Source organism: Pteropus alecto, unplaced genomic scaffold (genome assembly GCF_000325575.1).
Source record: "Pteropus alecto unplaced genomic scaffold, ASM32557v1 scaffold75, whole genome shotgun sequence".
Lineage (NCBI taxonomy): Eukaryota > Metazoa > Chordata > Mammalia > Chiroptera > Pteropodidae > Pteropus > Pteropus alecto.
Window position 1 is genome coordinate 285,081 of NW_006440638.1, and position 19,480 is coordinate 304,560.

Here is a 19,480-nt window from a genome sequence, read left to right on the forward strand (position 1 = left end):
TACTTACGTATTTTCATCAACCATATCAGGTCTACTTAATTTTTTGCCCATTGTCAATAAAAGAGCAATAATGCAGCAAATTTTGGGTTGTTTTGTTCTGTCTCTGGTTTTTTGTGTCTCGTTTCTTCTTTTTCTAGGCTGGGTATTCATATGCATGTATAATTAGGGAGCAGAGAGCTGAAGGCTGCAGTGGGGCACAGGGCAGTTCAACATCTACTTGGCTGGAGGCACCATTTCAAGGCTGATGGTGGCTGAGGACCACCCCTTGGGTTGAGGTGGATGGAACCTGGGGTGCCAATGCTAAATCAAATCAGGAGCTTTGTTCCCTATGACACAAGCCCATGGGCTCAAGGGGTTCCATCCAGGCTGTGGGGGAGCAGGGCAGGAAGATGAAAACAGAAGTGTTCTGGGTCTGGTCTGAGGCTGGCTGCCCCAGGCATGCCTCTGTGTGGTGTGCACTTATTCCAGGAAGTCTGGCCCCCATCCCGCAGCTGTCTACACAATTGTGCTGATGCCGCTGGGTTTGGCCTTGCTGCTGGTGGCGGGCGGTGGGGCAAGGGGCTGCCCATGGTGGTGTGCTGTGTGGCCTGTGTGGCCAGGGTGGCCAGTGTGGGCTGAGGGCAGCAGTGGGTGCCCGTGTGAGTGGGCCCCATAAGATGGGTGCCCCCCGTGGGGGCCATGGTGGTACTGGTGTGCATGCTGGACATGCTGAGGGGGGTGGTAGTGGTGGTGGTGGTGGTAGGGGGGTGGGTTCTGCTGCATGTGGCAGTACTGGGTATGGTGCCCATGCATCTGGGCCTGTGGAGGGCCTTCTGCCAGCCCCTGGTGATGGCCAGCCACGGAGTGCTGTGGGTGGGGCAGGCTCGGTGGGTGTGGGGGTGGTTGGGGAGGAGCTGAGGGCAGGTGAGTCTGAGGAGGGGGCTTCCCTCTCTTACTCCCAAATAAGGAGCCCAGGAGGGAGGATGAATTAGGCATAGTCTGGTGTGGGCGAGATGGACACTCTCGTGTTGATGTAGCTCTCCGGCGCATGTGAGGACTGCTAATGATGGACCCCTAAAAAGGAAATTCATAGAAATCAAAATTAAAAGATCTTAAAGCACTTATGTCAGAATGATTTTTTTAAAAAAATGTAAAAAGTTCACCCACTGACTGCTAAGCCTTAGTTCAACTCACTGGCCACAGAGGATAGGGCTGGGTGAAGTTGGACTCTGGTGCCACCTCCTCTCAAGCTACTGTGGCAGGTCAGTTGTGGGGGGAGGGGGGCATGGAGGGACATTCAGTAGCCTTCCAGTGAGAAAAGTGGGAGGTAGGACAGGAGAGGAGAGACTCCTTTCTGGTCAACCGTAGTAGCAGCACAAGTTTAGGCTCTCATCCTGACAAGCACCCTGCCACGGTGGGCAGCCTGAGCTTTCAGACCAGAACAATTTATTTGGTGATGTCTGTGAGTGGTGTGTGCTGAGGAAAGTGGGGCAGGCTAGTGTGCATGAGTGGTGTGTGCTGAGGAAAGTGGGGCAGGCTAGTGTGCATGAGGAGGAACACCATTCCTGTTGAAATCACACCCTCAGCTCTCCTGGGTCCTCTCAATGGGTCTAAGGACATTTGCTCAGCCTGTGTGGGTCCCAAGGTTTCTGAGAAGGTAGTGGAGGAACAGAAGGGGCTCGGGAAACCTTGTTCTGGGGGTGGTGGACTGCCTAGGCATCTCACTGCAGCTACCTACTGCAAACCAAACAAGAAAAAAGAAACAAAAAGATCTGCAAGCTGAGGTTAAGATGTGAACAGTAATATAGAGATGGTTGGAGAATGAATGAAATCTCATGAAATCCAGTTTTTCTTTCTCTCACAGCTCTCCTCCTCCCCCAATTTAGCTAAGCAATTCCATGGTACCCTGACTATAAACACACAGCAATCGAAACTCCAGGAAGGAAGCGATGGGGGTGGCGGAGCATGGAAGTCCAGAAATTGGCAAAACCCCTAGAGCAAGGCTGGAGGGTGCTTAGCAACTGCTGCTTCCCACCCAAGAGCAGTGCTTATTGGGGGGAACCCGGGGGAAATGCCTGGAAGCTGGGGATGTTAACCATGCTCTGGGACCAGAGGGTACAGGGGTTAAATGGGAACAAAACAAAATCCAAAACTATCCCCACCATTCCAGCCCAAACAAGCGGTGAGAGGCACGGGAGATTCTAGGCAGAGAGGAAGCTGGCATGCATTGGGCTGAGGCAGGTTGGGAGGGGGAGTGCGGGGAGCACATGTCTGTGCCTCTGTGCAGTAAGGAGAAGAGCAAAAAACAATAAACAAAGACAATAGATATAAACCAAGGATTGGGGAGGCAACACATGACAGCCAGCTGAACGTAGGTGCTTCCTACTTACTTCCACATTGCTCTCTAGCGATCCCGCACTGCTGCGACGCCCTCGCTTCCCTGCCCAGAACATGCAATACCAGAGGTTAGACGCAGACATGAGGCCGGGGCACTGTGCCACTACCACCACCAGGCTCAGGTATGGGGCCCACTAGCTGGGTGTGAGCGGTGGGGAGCTGGCAGCAGGACAGTATGAGTTTTAAAAAAAGGGAGGGGGGTGGGATTTAAAAGACAGGAAAAAAAATCTTTTCAACCAGCCCCAACTTTATAACCCTTCTCTTGGGCTGGCAGACTGTGGGGAGGGCCCCCAGGAGGCTTAGGTGGGTATACAAGTGTGACCTGAAGCCCCATACTCAGGTTGGCCTCAGCAAGCTGCTAACAGGCGTCAGGGGTAAAGACAACTTCTCCAACAGCTAAAAACAAACAAAATGTGATTCTGCATGGGTCTGGCTTCCAATGGATTTCATATATGTATGGTACGTATCTGCATATACATACATACTTAATAGCTCCCCCTTCCAGGAAAGGTGGGCCTAATGGTTAGGAGAAAACTAAACTTCGTATCCTTTTTTTCCTGGATAGATTAAAGATACTGCTGGCTCTGGGGCTGAATGTTTGGTTTGTGCAGGGCCCTAGCTGGGGCCAAGAGACAGGGTCCAGTGCTGCTGGGAAGGAACCGGAGTCCTGCTTCTTTCTCTGTGGTGGGCACCACCCACTAGGGATGCCACAAGCATTCTTTCAGCTCTCACTTTCAACGGCTTTTTATGTCCCCAGTGCATGGGACATGGTAGGCTATGTTAGAGGGAGGCTGAGTCTTTCTCTTGGTTTGGGATGTCAGGGGCTACTCTGGCCTCCACAATCCCTCAGGAGGACCCCTCTGTGAATTCCTGCAAGACATCTAGGCCGGCAGGAAGAAAGGTGCTCAAGCTTAGGGACCCAGCCTCCATGTTCAAGCTCTGGGAACGCAAATGGGAAGCAGGACACAGAGAAGGGGCCTCCCACTTGATATTCTCTAGGCTTCCTTCCATCTCTGCAGCCCTGGCCATGAGCTAAGTACCACAGTTGTTCTGGGTCAAACCCCAGGTGCCCCTCTGTTCATGCCAAGGGGGAGACAGGCTCTGGCCAATGATCTGACCAGCTCAATCCCTACAGTGAGCAGGGTTCACCTACAGATCTGCCTGTCCATCTCTAAGGCTAGAAATTTTGGCCATATTCCCTTCTGAGCTGGACCCAGGCCAGACCCAGGGGAGCTTGGAAGACAGGAGAGATTGCCATGTGCCTCTCTGTGGCCTACAGCCTAGGCCCACATTAGGTAGAGAGGGTGTGCCTATGGGTCCTTTGGGCCTCATGGAGGTGCCTAAGTATTCCAGGCCATGCCCAGGACAGGGTCTTGGTCCTAGGCAGGCCACGATAGGCTCAGGAGAGATCTAGTCCCTTTTGCCTTGCCTGCTGACTACTGCCCCCCTCCCCACCAACAGCCTGAATTCCAACTAGGAGCCTGAGATCTAAAGAAGGCCTTGCTGGACTCTGGCATGTGTGAGAGAACCTCCAGTTGCTGAAGACCCAGGAGAACCAGGCACAACCTGGCCCTTATTCTCAGCCAGAAGAAAGATGAGGGTCCCATTTCCTCATCTTTCAGCTGGTGTGAGAAGAGGCTGACCTTCTTCCCTTTCTCCCTTCTGTCCCAACAGTGGACCAGGGACATGAAGCAGAATGAGTCCAGCCTCCCAGAAGGAGGCTCTTTGGCCGGGGAGGTGACCCCATGTGGCACTCTTTTGACTCTTCAGTTTCTGCATCTGTGAAATGGGCGTGTCATCTGTGCCTCCCCTCCTAGGCTGGCCACAAACATCAAACACTCAGAATATTGTGGCACCGTGTGGAGAAAAGGTCAGATCTCTGTTGCTTTGGGAATTTAAATCCACTCTCTGGCCTCTCTAAGGGGTAAAAACCAGGGACAGAGGAGAAAGCCTGCCTCACCAGTGCCCAGTAGTGCCTTCCAGCCAGCTTATATCTTCCAATGAGAGTAAGGCCAGGCTTGGAGTTAGGTTTGGGACTACATATGGTGCTGACTTGGAGCTGAACAAATACCCCTACCCCTCTTCCTCCTCCTGCCCAACGTGGGGCAAGACTTAGGAGAGCTTTAACTTGGATGTCTTTGAGTGATGCTGAATTTCTTAGAACTTATCTTCTCTGCTTCTCGGATCAGCATGAGATGTGGGGTGTGCCTATAAGAGCTTTCTGCACTTTAGTCTCAGAGACCCCACTCACAGACACATCCACAGACACTTGCGCACTACAGACCTATATCTAGGCATGTGCACATGTGCACACACTATTTATTATTATTATTATTATTATTATTATTATTATCAGAAGTAAATGTCAAAGAAATCACACTGTGAAATGCAGCAGAACAGCTGTCACTAGACTGTGTGCTTCATGCCTTTCCCCCAGTATCAGGGAGGGGTTATAGGGAGCCATGTCCATACTTGTAGTCAGTCTCCGTGTGACTAGTGGCAGCACCTGGTCTTCTTAGGTGGTCTCCCATCCAAATACTAACCAGGCCCGACCCTGCTTAGCTTCCGAGATCAGACATTGGGCTTGTTTAGGGTGGCATAGCCGTAGACCATGGACTGTGGCTCCACTGGGGCGTGAACCCAGGACCTTCTGCATGTAAAGCAGATGTGATAACCGCTACACTATGGAACCACATCCCACACTATCTATAATAGAAGCAAAATATGCCATAACAGTGGCTCATGCCACGTGCCCACACTACCCCTCACCTGCACTGTTTACAGGTACCTTCTCCTTCTCTCAGGATCCTGCACTAGCCTTAGGTGAGCCTACCCCAGTACCTCTCCTAGAGCCAAATCAGGCCCTACCAGCCCAGCCACAGCTGTGATCAGAATCATGTCTGGAAGGGGCTCCTAGCATGGCTCTTTAGAGCCTTTCTCTGACTCTTAAAAGTCAGGACAGGATGCAGGCAGGGCTCTCTGCCCAGAGGTTTTGCCCTGTGGCCCTTACCAATGCTAAAGGCCAAGCATAATTAGTGACAACAGCTACACAAACTGTGGGGCAGGCCCTGCCCTAAATGCTTGGCATGCATCGACTCTCTTACAGAGATTCTTGGAGTAAAGTAGAAGTCCCTATGTTGCAGCTGGGGAAACTGAGGCCCAGAGATGTAACTTAGCCAGGTGCTGATAGCTAATGACCAGCAGGCAGAGAGGGGAGAAGATCTTATCAGCATAACTCTGGAATCAGTGTGCTGTACATCCTCTGCTGGGCTCTGCTTGGGTGGCCATCTCAAGTGTACCCCTGAGCATGGCCCCTGTCCCAAGAGAGGTAGCCACAAGCCATTTTGTGTGCAGAGTACCTGTCTTGGGACAGCAGGTGCTGCTTTGGAAACTGGTCACCCATAGCTGCCAAGTCTCCCCAGACCGGGCTGCCCTGGTGCAGGACACAGTAGGTCTCCAGCTGTTTCTGGGACAATGATGGGTTCAGGAAAGAGATATCCCCATGGGGACTGGTGTTGGGCAGCTCAGCCAGGGAGAGACAGGATGACCTTGGGGGCCCACAGATAGTGTCCACTATGACTTGACTGATCTGGGGCAGCGGCTAAGTAAGGCTCAGTCACACCTGTATCTATGGTCCTTGCTAGTCCTGATCTCAGGCCAACAGAGCTCTGGTACCACTGAAATGAGTACAGGGCCCTAGATGCAGGAAGACCATGTGGAGAGACATGTAGTGAGGCCTCACAGCTCAGTAGGAAGCTGGAGCTTACTCAGGCCCCTTCCTCTACTTCTCAGAATGTCAGGGGCTCCTGGAGGTATCTGCTACCAGGCTTCTTCCTAGGCCATGACTGCCTACTGGGTCCCCAAGGTTCATGGAGGACTGAGGACAATTTCCTGGTGTGTTTTCTCCTGGAGGGATGTATGAGTACAGATCTGGGGCAGTTGCTCTGGGAGTGATGACTTGCCAAGCACTGAGCATCTTCTCGACAAGCTCATCTCAGTGAAAGTCATGGTAGGTGGGATTGATGTTGCCTCTGGAGAGCTTTGCCCTAACTTAGTCCAGAGCACCTAATTCCGCACCTTCAGCTGCCGAGTCCAGCATCTTCTGAAAAGGCTACTGACATTGGAGTGTCTCCCTCTGGAAGCCACAGGTGTCCTGTACACAGTCTGGGGCCTTGGCAGCTACCAGAACTCAAAGACTCACCTCATCTCACTCTCTAACCTTCCTGGGGGTAGGGGATTTTCTTTCCTGGGGATTCTTTTCAGTGTGGCTTTGGTCCCTGAGAGGACATAATCTCTAGAGTCCTTCTCAGCTCAGAATCCCCAAGTGACAGTGGCAATAGAAATAATAAATGGAAATCAGCCAAACCCTGGAGTTCCATCCCTCACATGGCCATATGCCTGGGCGTGTGGCTCTGTCTAACCCCCTAAGCTCTCTCAGAGAGTGGACCACTGAGGTCCTGACTACCAGGACCGTACTGAGTGTGTCTGGACATGCTGAAAACTTCAGTTCTAATAGAGCCACTGCTACATGAGGAGGTTAGACAGGGCCCCCAGCCCTCCAGATAACAGAGGCCAGATCCTGCTCCACTGCACAAACTCAAACACAGGCCCCATGCTCCCAGCCTGCAGAGGCTCATGGCAGTACTGTTATGTTTAGCTGAGTTTAACAAGCCACAGGGAAAACCAATGCTTCTCAACCAAGGGTGACTTTGCTCTCTAGACAATATCTGGCAATTTCTGGAGACATTACTAATTGTCATGAATGGAAGACAGAGGCCAAGGATGCTGCTGAACTTCCCGCTCAGGACAGTCCCCACAGCAAGGAATTATTAGGCACAAAATGTCAATGGGACTGGGGTTGAGAAACCCTGGGTTAAGCCTCATGTTGGCAATGGATTTCTGATTTTCACTATGAAGGGAAAAAAAAAAAATGACAAGACAAAAAAAAAAAAAAAAAAAAAAAAAAAAAAGGAAAAAAATCCAAATTAAAAAAAAAAAAGAAAGAAAGAAAAAAGAAAAAAATTCTGGGAAATGAATAAGATAAGCAAAGAGAGGCAGAGCTGCTGGCAAGGCAGGTACAAGATGGGGACATAAGTAGGCTCTCTTACATGGGCCCAGAGCTGGCCACTTGGTGATACCTGAGGCAGGGGGGATAGGCAAGCCCCTAGGAGGGAAGGGGACTGCTGGGCCACTGGAGAGAAGCCTGATCTCGACCCAATAGGGTCTCCCCCAATAAATCAGGGGTTCCTGGGGCCAGGACATCTGGGGCCTCAAGGCAGGTAGAGCCCAGAGTCCTGGGAGCCTACAGTACTGGGCATAGCCCCATGCCCACTGTACAACAATGCACTGCAACCCCTGCTTCACCACAGGCCCTGAGCCTCTTCCTGGGATAAACTGACCAGGTATACACAACTAGCGGAAGACTGAGGGGTTGCCAGGGTGCATTCCCTCACTCCACAGCTTCTCTGACAGAGCCAGCAGGCAAAGCAGGCTGGAGCAGAGCTCACAGGTAGTCAGTTAGGTCTGTTCCCGTACCTCCCTCCTTCACCTGTCCAGTTGATGGCAGAAGCCCGCAGCACCCTGATGCTCCAGGTGTACCCTGCCTCTGCCCTGAGAAATCTGGGAGGCTTGAGGTGTGCTACTTGCTTGGGGGTTAAGAAACTGGAAGCAAATTAAACACGCAGAAACACACACAAATTAAACACACAAAAAACAACAAAACTCAGTTTCCACCAGGGCTTTCTCCCAGGGCTGAATAGAGTCCCTGGAACCGCTTCTGGGCTGAACAGAGGCCTGGGTTTCCCATGAAAGGAGACCTCTGGGGAAAAAGCAAGACCAGGGACAGTGGGAGTGGGGGTTTCCAGACACAGTTTAGAGGGCTTTACTCTATTTCATTCATCAGCATAAAACACAAGGATGCAGCAGCACAGAGTAAATGGGACACATCCATCAGTGGGCCTAGCTCACTCTTCGTGAAAGCAATTTTCGGAAAATAAAAGAATAAATAAAACCTCTAGAAGAAAGAATGAATGGGGGTAACCTCCCTGCCATTCTGCCTTTGACAATCGGTCCTGTTCTCTTTCGCTTTTTCGGGATGTCCTCTCTGTATGGTCATATGATACTATGATTTGGGGGTGGTTGTAAGGAACCCAATAGTCTGAGCCCTCTATTGCTGGCCACCACCGCGGTCCCTTTCCGGCACAGAATTCATGCCCCAACTGCTGGCATGCCTGGTCTGAGTCCTGCATCCATTAGGCTAGGAAGGTGGTCCTAGGCCCAGCTTTTACCTGCTTCCGAGAGGTCCCTCAGGGAGCTGCTGAGGGCGCTGCGCTTGAGGCCCTCACTGCTGGCATAGCTATCATCCAGGCAGGCCCGGTTCAGCGTCCCGTTGCCCGACTCCTTTTTGAGACTGGAGCACTGGGACATGCTGGGCCGCACAACGCCTTTCTGCTTCTCAAGCTCCGCTGAAATAGAGGGGCAAGGGCTCAGTGAGAGAAGCATGTTTAGCCAGGAGAGGGCAGCAGGGGGTGGGATGGCAGACAGAGCCAGGACCTATGCCAGGAGGAAATGCAGAAAACCACCATCCTCTGTTCAAGGTTGGCACTGTACTGAGTCTCCATCTGCTTGGAATGGGGGAAACGTAAGGAGCATGGTTGTCTTAGGAAAAAGAAGATGTAATGGCTGGCTATCTTCAATAAAAGGGAGCCCAAAGGAGACCCCAGAAAGGAGGTTGGAGAGGTCAGAGTGCTTTGTAATCCACAGGAAACACAGTCACTTTCTAGGCTTGAGGGTCAGAGGAGACAGAGTTGCCTGGGTCTGGAGATGAGCAAGAGTTAACTGGCCTTGCATGGAGGTGCCAGAGGGAGAAACACCTGCACCTCCTGGCAGTGAAGCTTGGAGCCAGGAGAGGCAAGGGTTATAATGGGCTCTAACAGAACCCAGGTGATGGGCTTGGCTGTAACCTCATCAATCTGTAGGGCCCTGATTTGGAAGGCAAATAAATAATGACACTGAAGTGCAAAGAGCTCAGCTCCAGGAGTTTTTGTCTCATGGGGTTGCCAGGGACCTGTCCTTAGAGCATGCGATGTGGTATCACAAGCAGGATGGGCCTGGGTCTCTGAAGCCCTGGCTCTCACCAGGAGGCCTCTGCCATCCCCTTCCCTCTCTGTATCATCTCCTGTGACCTTGGCATATGGGCTGCTGGTCACATGGCTGTGGGAAGACCTGAAAAGACTGGTGAATCTCATTTCTGCGGGCTCTCAGAGTTACTGCCACCATATAGGAGCCAGCGCCTGTGTCCGAAAGATGCCAAGGTCATGGCTCTTCCTCCCCAGGAGGTCTGCAACTTACATTCTATTCTGTGCTTCTCCATCTCCTGCACCTCCGCGATGGACTCTCGTAGGTCATCAGTGAATTTCTTTCGGTCTTGAGGATTGGGAGCATTAAAGTTTATTAATACTTTTATGTCGGTTCCAGGGACTGCAGACGTGAGCCGGATGCCATTGGGGTAGTCTGCAAAGAAAAAGGAGTAGCCTACAAAGTGTGAGTGTCCTAGGCAGCAGCCAGTTCCCTTCCAAAATCCCAGGGCTCCCATGACCCACTCACACCCAAAGAAGGCCTTCCAATTGTACCTAAGAATGAATCCTGACCAAGCACTTCCTCTGTGCCAGGAATGCTTTACAGGTATCTAATGGTGTGAGGCAGGCACTGGCAACACCTATTTTATAGACAAAGGGAACGTAGCCCAAAGAGGTTAAGCAGCCAGGCCACACAGCTACTAACTGCAAGAGCTAGGATTTGAACCCTGGCTGTCAGCTCCAGGGCTCAGCCCTGGACCTGTACAGTCCCTCCAGTATTACCTTCAACTGTTTGGCCATATTTGCATATCATCTATGCCATTTACTTCATGCTTTCTTATCAATATTTTATTTAAATAAATTCACTCTGCCCTAAATTAAAAAATCTTATCACCTGCAAGAAGTAACAGTAAAAGTAAATTCAATGAGCACTATGTATAAGGTTATTAAATTCTTCCTAATTATTGCTGCTTATTAGACAAAGAGAGCATAGGAGAAGCCACCCTGGGCTTCTGTCATTGATGGCAGAAAGAGGAAGGAGAGAGAATGGGAAAAAGAGTGCTTCCTGACTATGAAGTTAGAGCTGTGTGACGGTCATAGCCATGTGTGGACAAGTGCTCCAGCACATACACATCTAGGCCAAGGCAGGCCTCCAGGATAGACTTACACTGGTTCTCGAAAAGCAGGACCTGCATGCCATACAGGGAGAAGGACTGTCGGAAGCTGTACGTCACTGAGTTCTTCTTCTTCTGGAAGATTTTGGTGACCTAGGGGCGGCCAGAAACAAAGGCTAAGTCACATCATCTTCACTGCCCCGGAGCAGCTCAGGGAGTTCAGGATTATAAATGGATTTGGCAATGTTCTCCTGTGTGAGAATTACTCTGCAGTTCAGAGGTCAGGAGACCCTTGTGGAAGGGAAGAGCTGACACAGGGAGGAACATATGTACATTCATGCCTGGATGTGGATACTGTTTTCTGTTCCTGTGAGACCCTGGTGCCATTCTGGCTGGCTACAAAGCGCTTCAAACCCAGCAGAAAGGTATAAGGCATATTATCTCGTGATATCGAGGGCACTGTGCAAGGGTCTTATGTCCATCTGACCACTGTAACCTTTTGAGAGATTAATTTTATAGTGGAAACTGAGAATCAGAGATCTGAAGTGACTTGCTTAAAAGGGATGCTTAATAAAGGATTTGAACCCACATTATCTGGATTATGATCTCAGGAATCAGAGAAGAGTAACTTATTCTCAAACAGGTGGGAACTGGGGATAGGGGCCTCTGGCAAGAAAGTCTGTGGCATGCAGGAAAGATAGAGATCCAAGAACATGTTCCTCCTGCTCTCTGCAGGGGCATCTTCACCCCTACTGGCTCGCAACTGTGCTGCCATTTTTTGGGCTAGAGCTCCTCAGTCTCCCTATCTCTCTGCCACCCTCAGTCCATTAGTCCTGAGGCTGTGACTAACTCAGGCTCAGGCACAGGAAATGAGACCTTTGCTTGGATTCTTAGGAAGAGAATCCCACTGGTGGCCAAGGGGACAGAATTAAGCCTGGAGATGTTGAGGCTGACTTTCCTTTCTCCGATGGAGCCTCCCTGCGAAGGGAGCCCATGCAGAGGAAGAGCCTATGCAGCTAAGAGACAAAACATAAAAAGGAGTCCTGCTAACAAGTCTAAGCCTCTGGAACCTGCCACAGCTAGGGCTCCAAATCCCCCTCTGGACTTTTACATGAGCCAATGAAGCCCTGTTTTCATCAGCAGCAGTTTGAGTTGGATTCTGCCCTCGGTAACCCAAAGACATGGGAGAACTCTACCCCTCACCTCTACCCTACAGCTATGTGTGCATTTTCTCATGCTCACGGCACACAGCCAGGTCTCCTTGCACTGCAACTCTCAGTCATGACACCCAGTGGGGCACCACATACCACCAGAAGGTCGTTAAAAAGGAAGATTTCTCGCTGGTGCAGTCCGAGTTTCTGGGGCTTATTTGGGTCTGGAACCTCGAAGAGCCGGCAGTAGCAGACCAGACGCCGGTGAGGCAGAGAGAGCACCTGTGCAGGGAGGGAAAAAGCAGCCCTCAGCCACCTGACCCTCCTCTGAGGGCTGGGCAACACAGGACTAGCCTGTGTGCTAGAAACCCAGCCCTTGGGCCTTTTGTTCAAAAATGCCTTATCTTGTAAACCATGCAGAATGAAATGTATTTTTTGGCTTGTATCAATTTTCTCAATCTGTTCTCAGGAACTCTTCTGCAGGACCATGGTAAATACCTCCCTTCTTGTAAGATGTCCCTTCAATTCTTTTAGGCAGGTATCAGATTTCTTGGAGCAACATGCTCACATGTGAACCTCTAGCCAGAGAGGAATGCATATTTTCTGAGTCCCCACAAAGTGCCCATTAAACCTGCAAACATTTTTCCAGAGATAGTCTACTCTAGATGAAGAAACTGAGGCACAGAGAGGTTGAGCAACTTGCCTCAGCCACACAACCAGCTGGCTGCAGAAACTTGGGAGATTTTCTACTCCTAAAGGATTTTGATGCTTCTGCAGCCTGAAAGACCCTGTCCAAACTCTTGAACCAGCAGTCAGTGCTGTGGGACCTGACCTGATCCTCTGCTCTACACACTTGCCTTGAGTTCAAAGAGTCCCCACCTCGCAGCCCAAGCTGTTCTCAAGGCCTGGTGTGACAAACCATCAGGGAAGCCCAGTCATGGCTCTGGGAGTTCCCAGGCTTACCATGCAGGAGACAGATAAGTTAGTAAGGAGACAGATAGTACACGCCTGGATAAGACCCCCAGCAGGTAAGCATGGTTGGAGCCAGAGAGTGTTAACTCTGCTAGGGGCACCCTGGTAGAGGGCACCCAAGCTCAGTGCATCAGGAAGACAAGAAGAGGGGAGGGAAATGTATGGCCCAGCCTGGCATGCTCAGGGAGCAATGCTGTTTGGAGCAAAAGTACAAAAGAAAGATGGTGAAATGTGGGGCTAGAGAGGTGAGTGAGGGCAGGTCATGGAAGTATCCAGTTGTCTTGGTCTCTAGGGGAAACTGGGAAGAGGAGGGAAGTTAGAGGGGTTTGTGAGCCTGGCTTGGCTGGCCAGTGATGGGTAAAGACACCCGAGGGATGTGTCAAGGGACTGCCAGGTTAGCCATATATATGTGTGCTCCAGAGGTGTGCAGACAAACTTCCTCAAGGTTGTGGAAGTGTAAAGGGTCCTGATGCATGAGCAAGTTGTTGTGGGCAGAGCGTGGGCTGGGCAAGGAAGGAGAAGACCCTCCATTGCACACCAAGATCATTTGTTTCAGGTGCAGTATCTTGAGGTCTGGGTACAAGCCTTGGTCTCTGAGCTCAGTTAGACTCAGACAAGAGGAAAGGAGACTATCTGCTTTCAGAGCCTAACAGCACAGCCCTCTCCGTGTGGCCATGAACTCTGGGCCTGCAGAGGTTCGAGGCTGGGATAATTATGAAAACTAAATTTCTTATTGCCCCAGAAATTAACTCAAGCAGCCAGACCTGTGGATCTGGGAGCCAGGAAATATGATCATGCTGGGCACCCCCAGGGTGGGATATTAGCTGGAATGTGAAAGCAGAGGGATACTCACACAGCCAAGCCCATGATGCAGGGATCCAATCTACATGGGGAAACAGTAAACAAAGAAAAAAGATATCAATGTTCTAAAAGATACACCCCACCCTGAGGGAACTAACAGGCAATGCAAAGTCAAAGAAGCAATGTCTCTCCCACAGCACCTTTCTTTAGCTCAGTCCACCCACACTCCAGGGGGTAAATGGGGGAGGACCTACTGTTAGCAGGCTCTGAGGGGGCTCTGAGGGCATTCTCAGGTCACCAAGGAACCACTGTACAATTCTGCCTGTTGGTTTGTTAAGCGCCTTAGGTTCTCTTCGATTTTAACCCAGAGCAAAGGCTCATTAGTCCCAAATATTAGAAGCCACTTGAATCAAAGCAAGCAGCAGGTCTGGGGTCAAACTGAGAGGGTTGGAAACGGTTGGTGAGGATCCCGCACCTGCCAGCTGCTGCCCTGGGACACAGAGCCACCACATACCGGCTTCTTCCCCACGATGAGCTTCTCCACCTTCTGCACCTGGGATACGTGGTCCTCATTGGTCTTCAGCTCTCGCTTGCGGATACGCTCATAGATCCCGATCAGCGTCTCCCGGGGAATGTCTTCACCATCATCCACCCCTGGGTAGGAGACAGCAGCCAGGTATTCAGCCCCAAGCTCACCCTGAGTTACCATTTTTAAAACCAAATCAGAACAGCAATCCTTTTCATCAGTCCCAACAGAACCACAGACCTTCCAGACCCACAGCTACTGAACATCCTCAGTCATCCAGATTCCTCAGAATCCTTCCACCAGGGACAAGGCCAATACAGCCACCTGGACTAGTGTAGGGGGGCTGCTCAGAGAGCTTGATAAATATTACCTTGCAGATCCTGACCACAGCCCCGTGGGGTGGGCATAACCATTCCTGTTCCACAGATAGAAAAGCCCAGGCCCAAGCATGGGGTTGGGGTTTGAGTGAGGGGAGGCTGTGTAGACAGCGTTTGTGAGTTCAGACTCCAATGGACCTGGGCCCAAGTCCTCACTTCATCCCTTGTTAGACTTGTGACTCAGTCTTTCTGAGGAAGTGTGAGCAGCTCATGGCATGCTCCACAAAATGAGAGCTCAGTGTGTCTGAGCAGTTTTGCCAGCTGTTGTACCACATCATGTGGGCAGAAGCTGGAGGCCAGGACTCGAACCCGGTTGCCCTGACAAATGCACACCCTTTCTGCTACACCACCCTCAGAATTGTTGTGAGTAAAGAAACTCAAACCCATATCCATCCTCAGGCCTCAGACTGGCTCATGGTTTGATAACACACACTATTAATGAGGCTATGGGAGGGGCATCCCATAGACTGCAGGTGGGATGGTGAAATGGTGGGCAATTTGGCACTGTCACAATTATAAATTCAAACACCCTCTGGCCCACTGATTACATTGGGGGAATTTATCTCATGGGACAGGATACACATACAAGGTTATTCACTGCAGCATTGTTTCCAAATAGGAGAAAACCGGAAGTAACCCATTTACCCATCAACAGAGGACTGGTCAACCAATCATCACACACTGGCACAACAGAGTACTATGCACCTGCAAGCAGCAATAAAGACCACAGCAAACCAACATAAAAGCATTCTATTGGATTTAAAAAAAAATTTATTTTTCAATTACAGTTGGCATACAATTTATGTTAGTTTTAGGTATACAGCATAGTGGTTAGACATTTATATAACTTACAAAGTGAATCCCCCAATAAATCTAGTACACCTGACACCATAGTCATTATTGACTATATTCCCTATGCTGTACTTTACATCCTCATGACTATTTTTACAACTGGCAATTTGTTCTTAATCCCTCATCTTTCTCACCTAGCCTCTCCAAACCCCCACCCCCAACCTGGCAACCATCAGTTTGTTCTCTATTTCTATGAGTCTGTTTCTGTTTTGTTTTTAAGATTCCACATATAAGTGAAATCATATGGTATTTCTTTCTTTAACTTATTTCACTTAGCATAATACCCTGTAGGTCCATCCATGTTGTTGAAAGTGGTAAGATTTCATTCTTTTTTATGGCCGAGTAATATTCCATTGTATATATGTACCACATCTTCTTTATCCAATCATCTACTGATGGGCACTTAGGTTGCTTTAATATCTTGGCTATCGTAAATAATGCTGCAGTGAATGTAGGAGTGCATGTATCTTTTAATTTTTTCATCCCTTTACTTTCGGTCTGTGCGTATCTTTCAATCTGATGTGAGTCTCTTGTAGGCAAAGTATATAAGGGTCTTGTTTTCTTATCCATTCAGTCACCCTTATGTCTTTTGATTGGAGCTTTAGTCCATTTAATATTTAAAGTAATTATTGACACATAAGTACCCTTTTATTATTCATATTTTTAATCTTTTAATTATTGACACATAAGTGCCCTTTTATTATTCATATTGCCCTTTTATTATTCATATTTTTAATCTTTTTTCTCCTCCTTCAAGAAGTCCCTCTAACATTTCCTGTAATATTGGTTTGGTGGTGATGAATTCCTTTACTTTTTCTTGTCTGGGATCTCTTGGATTTATTAAATGAAAAAAAAAAAGTAAATACAGAAGAAGGTAGAACCAATCATGGAAGTCTGTACTTGCTTGAATAGAGGAATTTTGTGTGGGACTTCAGGAGCTAAACACTGATGACCTCTAGGGGTGGAAAGTATGGCCAGGCAGATGGCAAGGGTGGAAGGCTCTGCTATGGACCTTTTATATCTTCTGGGGGTTTTAAAACAGAATTTATTTTTAGAGCAGAATGAAGTTCACAGAAAAATTTGGGGGAAAGTACAGAGATTTCCCATATACTCTCTGCTTCCGCATCGGCCTCCCCCATTATCAACCACTCCAACCCAAGTGGTTCATTTGTTACAAATGATGAACCTATACTGACACCTCGTAATCACCCAAAGTCCAGAGTTTACCTTAGGGTTCACTCTTGCTGTTGTACTTTCTATGACAAATGTATAAAGACCTGCATTCATCTATCATACAGGGAGTATTTTCCCTGCCCTTAAACTCTTCTGTGCTCCACATATTCATCCCTCCCTCTCTACCACCCATGGCAACCATTAATCTTTTTATTGTCTCCATAGTTTTGCCTTTTCCATTATGTCATATAGTTGGGATCATACAGTATGTAGCCTTTTCAGATTGGCTTCTTTCACTTAGTTATATGCATTTATGGTTCCATGTCTCTTCATGGCTTGGTAGCTCATCTCTTTTAGCGCTGAATAATATCTCATTGTCTAGATATACCAGTTTATTTATCCATTCACCTACTGAAGGATGTCTTGGTTGCTTCCAGTTCTGGCAATTATGAAAAAACTGCTAAAAACATCTGTGTGCAGGTTTTTGTGTGGATGTACATTTTCAACTCATTTGGGTAAAAACAAAGGAGCATGATTTCTGGGTTGTATTACTTTCTGGCTTTGGAACTATGTGAAGATAATACCCAATTTAAAAAATATACATTAAAAATTTTTTAAACAAAAACAATAAAAAGAAAATACTGCTCATTTGGCTTCCATGCTGGTGAGCTATTCCTCTTCTACCTATCCTTGAACCCCCACTGGGGAAACTGGAGTGAGTGATTCTGGAGAAAATGTGTGTCCAGTTGTGTGTGTGCACGGGGGGGAGGAGGGAACCTCTAAAAAAAACAAGCTAGACATGTGTCTGGCACAGTGCCAGCCTAGCTTTGGGAGATCAGGATCCTATCTCCTCTGATACTCACTTGCTGTGTGATCTGGTCAAGTCCTGTCTCACTCTGAGCCTTAGTTATTCCTTCTAAAGCACAAGGAAGATGGGGCAGAACACCTCCAAGTCCCTGGATTAAAAAGAGGTGATTTGGCAGGAACATCCCAAGCTAGGGAGATAGAACCAGCAGCTCGCTCTACTGGTTTTAGGGTGCTCAGCCCCTACTCTGGGAAGTGGGATGATAACATCACCCTGTCTCACCCAGACTAATGAAATGGCTGGGTATAAAGATGAATACGAACCACAAAGCCACTGACAAGAGGGCAAATATCTTACTCAGCAGCCCTGTCCTTCCCTGAGTCTTCTGTCCTCTGGGCTAATCATTTCTGGCTCCTCCTGTTATTTCTCATATAGCTATCAACATCCTAGTACGGTGGTCCCCACCACCAGGGGGACATCAGGAAGGTTCAAATCCCAGGGAGGGCCCCGTAGAGCCTCCATGAGAGAATTATCCTGCCCCAAGAGAGGGGATTGCAGAACAGAAGTTTTACATAAATAAAGGAGAAGAGTAGACAATATAAATGGCTCAACAAGCTCACAGTTGGACTTGACTTAGACCAGCTTTTTCTCCTTTTATAAAAATATGATAACATTTCTAAGGGGACCTCAAGCCTGCTACAGCTGGAATTTCTCAAGAAGAGGAACATAGTTCCTACTCTGCCTTCCAGGTACTCCAGGTGCATGAGGGACATGCTGTCAGCTAACATGGAGCCACCTGGAAGACAGCTGCTCTCTTTTCAATTCCTTCCCTACTTGATGCCAGGAGAAGGCCTCCCTTCTTGCTGCCTATCTCACCAGCACCTATCTAACATGGATCCACCTGCTAAGGAAGAGAGGGCAGTCTCAGCCTCAGGGCCCAGGCAGAAACAGCTCTGGCTGGAATTAACAGTGGTGCTTTCTTTTCACTGTATTCATTTTTATAATGACTGCCTATGTGTGGCAAATGCTACTGGTTTCCCATTTACAGTGATGATATAAGGTTGCTTTAAAAAGTATAGTTAAAGAAACAAAAACAAGGCAAGTCAGTTTTAAAAGGAACATGGAATGTAGGAGAGGAGTGGTGGGGCAGATGCTGTGAAGGGCACAGCAATGATGGGAGACAGGGTATGCTGGCCCCTCTATCTGGCCCCCGCCTGCTGGAGGCCTCAGGGTTCCCAGCACTTGGGCTCTATTCCATGCTCCTGCATATCCTCCCAACCAGACTTTGGTAAACCTGTGTCTGGCTCAGCACTCTGGCACTGTGACAAGCTGCCTTCTCAGGCCTTTGTTCTCTCGTAAGAAACTTCCCTCCACCTCAACCTGTCAAACCCCTGTGCATCCATACCAAGCGAAAAACATCACTTCCTCCAGAAGTAAGGCTCCCCGCACCCAGAGACTCAGGCATGCGTTGCTCAATCTGTACCCCCACTATCTGCACCCTTAAGACAGCACTTGCCCTTTATGATAATTTGTGCTGCATTTGCACATTATTGGGATCAACGCTCCCTGAAGGCCCTTCTGCCCAAGAAGTGGGTGCACTGGAGCCTGGCTCCCTTGTTCTCCTGCACCCAGCGTGAGGCTATGTTGAATTCACCTCTCAGCCCCACACCTGGGAGGCTGTGCTTCTGAGCCCAGAGCAAGGAGAGCTCACCTCGGAGGTTCTTGACGAAGTCCTCCAGCTTCATTTTGCGCTCAGGCTTGACGTTGGGGCTGTACATGTCCGTGTTGAGCAGGATGATGGCAAAGGCCAGGATGAAGATGGTGTCTGGGTTCCGGAACTGCCGCACTACCCCGGGGTTACAGATACAGTACCGCTGGCTGGAGGTCAGGGTGAGGGAAGAAGGTCAAGGCCACCTCAGTCAGGAGCCTGCCCCTTACTCATGATAGCCGCCACAGCTTAGCCTAACACTAAACAGCTGAGGCTGGTCACTGCTCTCTGAGGCTCAGCTTTTGCATCTGGTAAATAGGGATAACACTTGCCTGGCAGAGAGTCCACCCTGACTATCCACTCATCCCTTCTCACTTTAGTTATATTCCACCCACCTGCACTATAGCTGGCAGTGGTTCTCAGGGTGAAGACCACATTCCCCAATCTCCCTAGGAGCTGGTACAGCCAGATGACTAAGTTTTGGACAATGGAATGTGAGCACCTCCAAGACTGTACCTTAAAAGGCAGGAGTGTGCCCTGTACTCTCT

General features: G+C 49.2%; 1 protein-coding gene across 6 annotated transcripts in view; it reads right to left on the minus strand.

Moving 5' to 3' along the window:
• The window catches only part of IQSEC1 (IQ motif and Sec7 domain 1), a 92,999-nt gene continuing 73,519 nt past the window's right edge, over window positions 1–19,480 (minus strand). For 3 of the 6 annotated variants that reach the window (XM_015593771.2, XM_025050678.1, XM_025050676.1), the window contains 9 exons: window positions 18,936–19,102; window positions 14,006–14,145; window positions 13,544–13,573; window positions 11,875–12,000; window positions 10,621–10,720; window positions 9,727–9,909; window positions 8,664–8,840; window positions 2,370–2,419; window positions 7–1,053 (listed from right to left, as the gene is read on the minus strand). In XM_015593771.2, the coding sequence (XP_015449257.1) occupies window positions 496–1,053; window positions 2,370–2,419; window positions 8,664–8,840; window positions 9,727–9,909; window positions 10,621–10,720; window positions 11,875–12,000; window positions 13,544–13,573; window positions 14,006–14,145; window positions 18,936–19,102 (1,531 nt within the window). In that variant the 3' untranslated portion in view covers window positions 7–495. Of the gene's footprint in view, window positions 1,054–2,369; window positions 2,420–8,663; window positions 8,841–9,726; window positions 9,910–10,620; window positions 10,721–11,874; window positions 12,001–13,543; window positions 13,574–14,005; window positions 14,146–18,935; window positions 19,103–19,480 lie in introns of all 6 variants that reach the window. The other 3 variants (XM_025050677.1, XM_006917438.3, XM_025050679.1) reach the window with 2 other exon arrangements.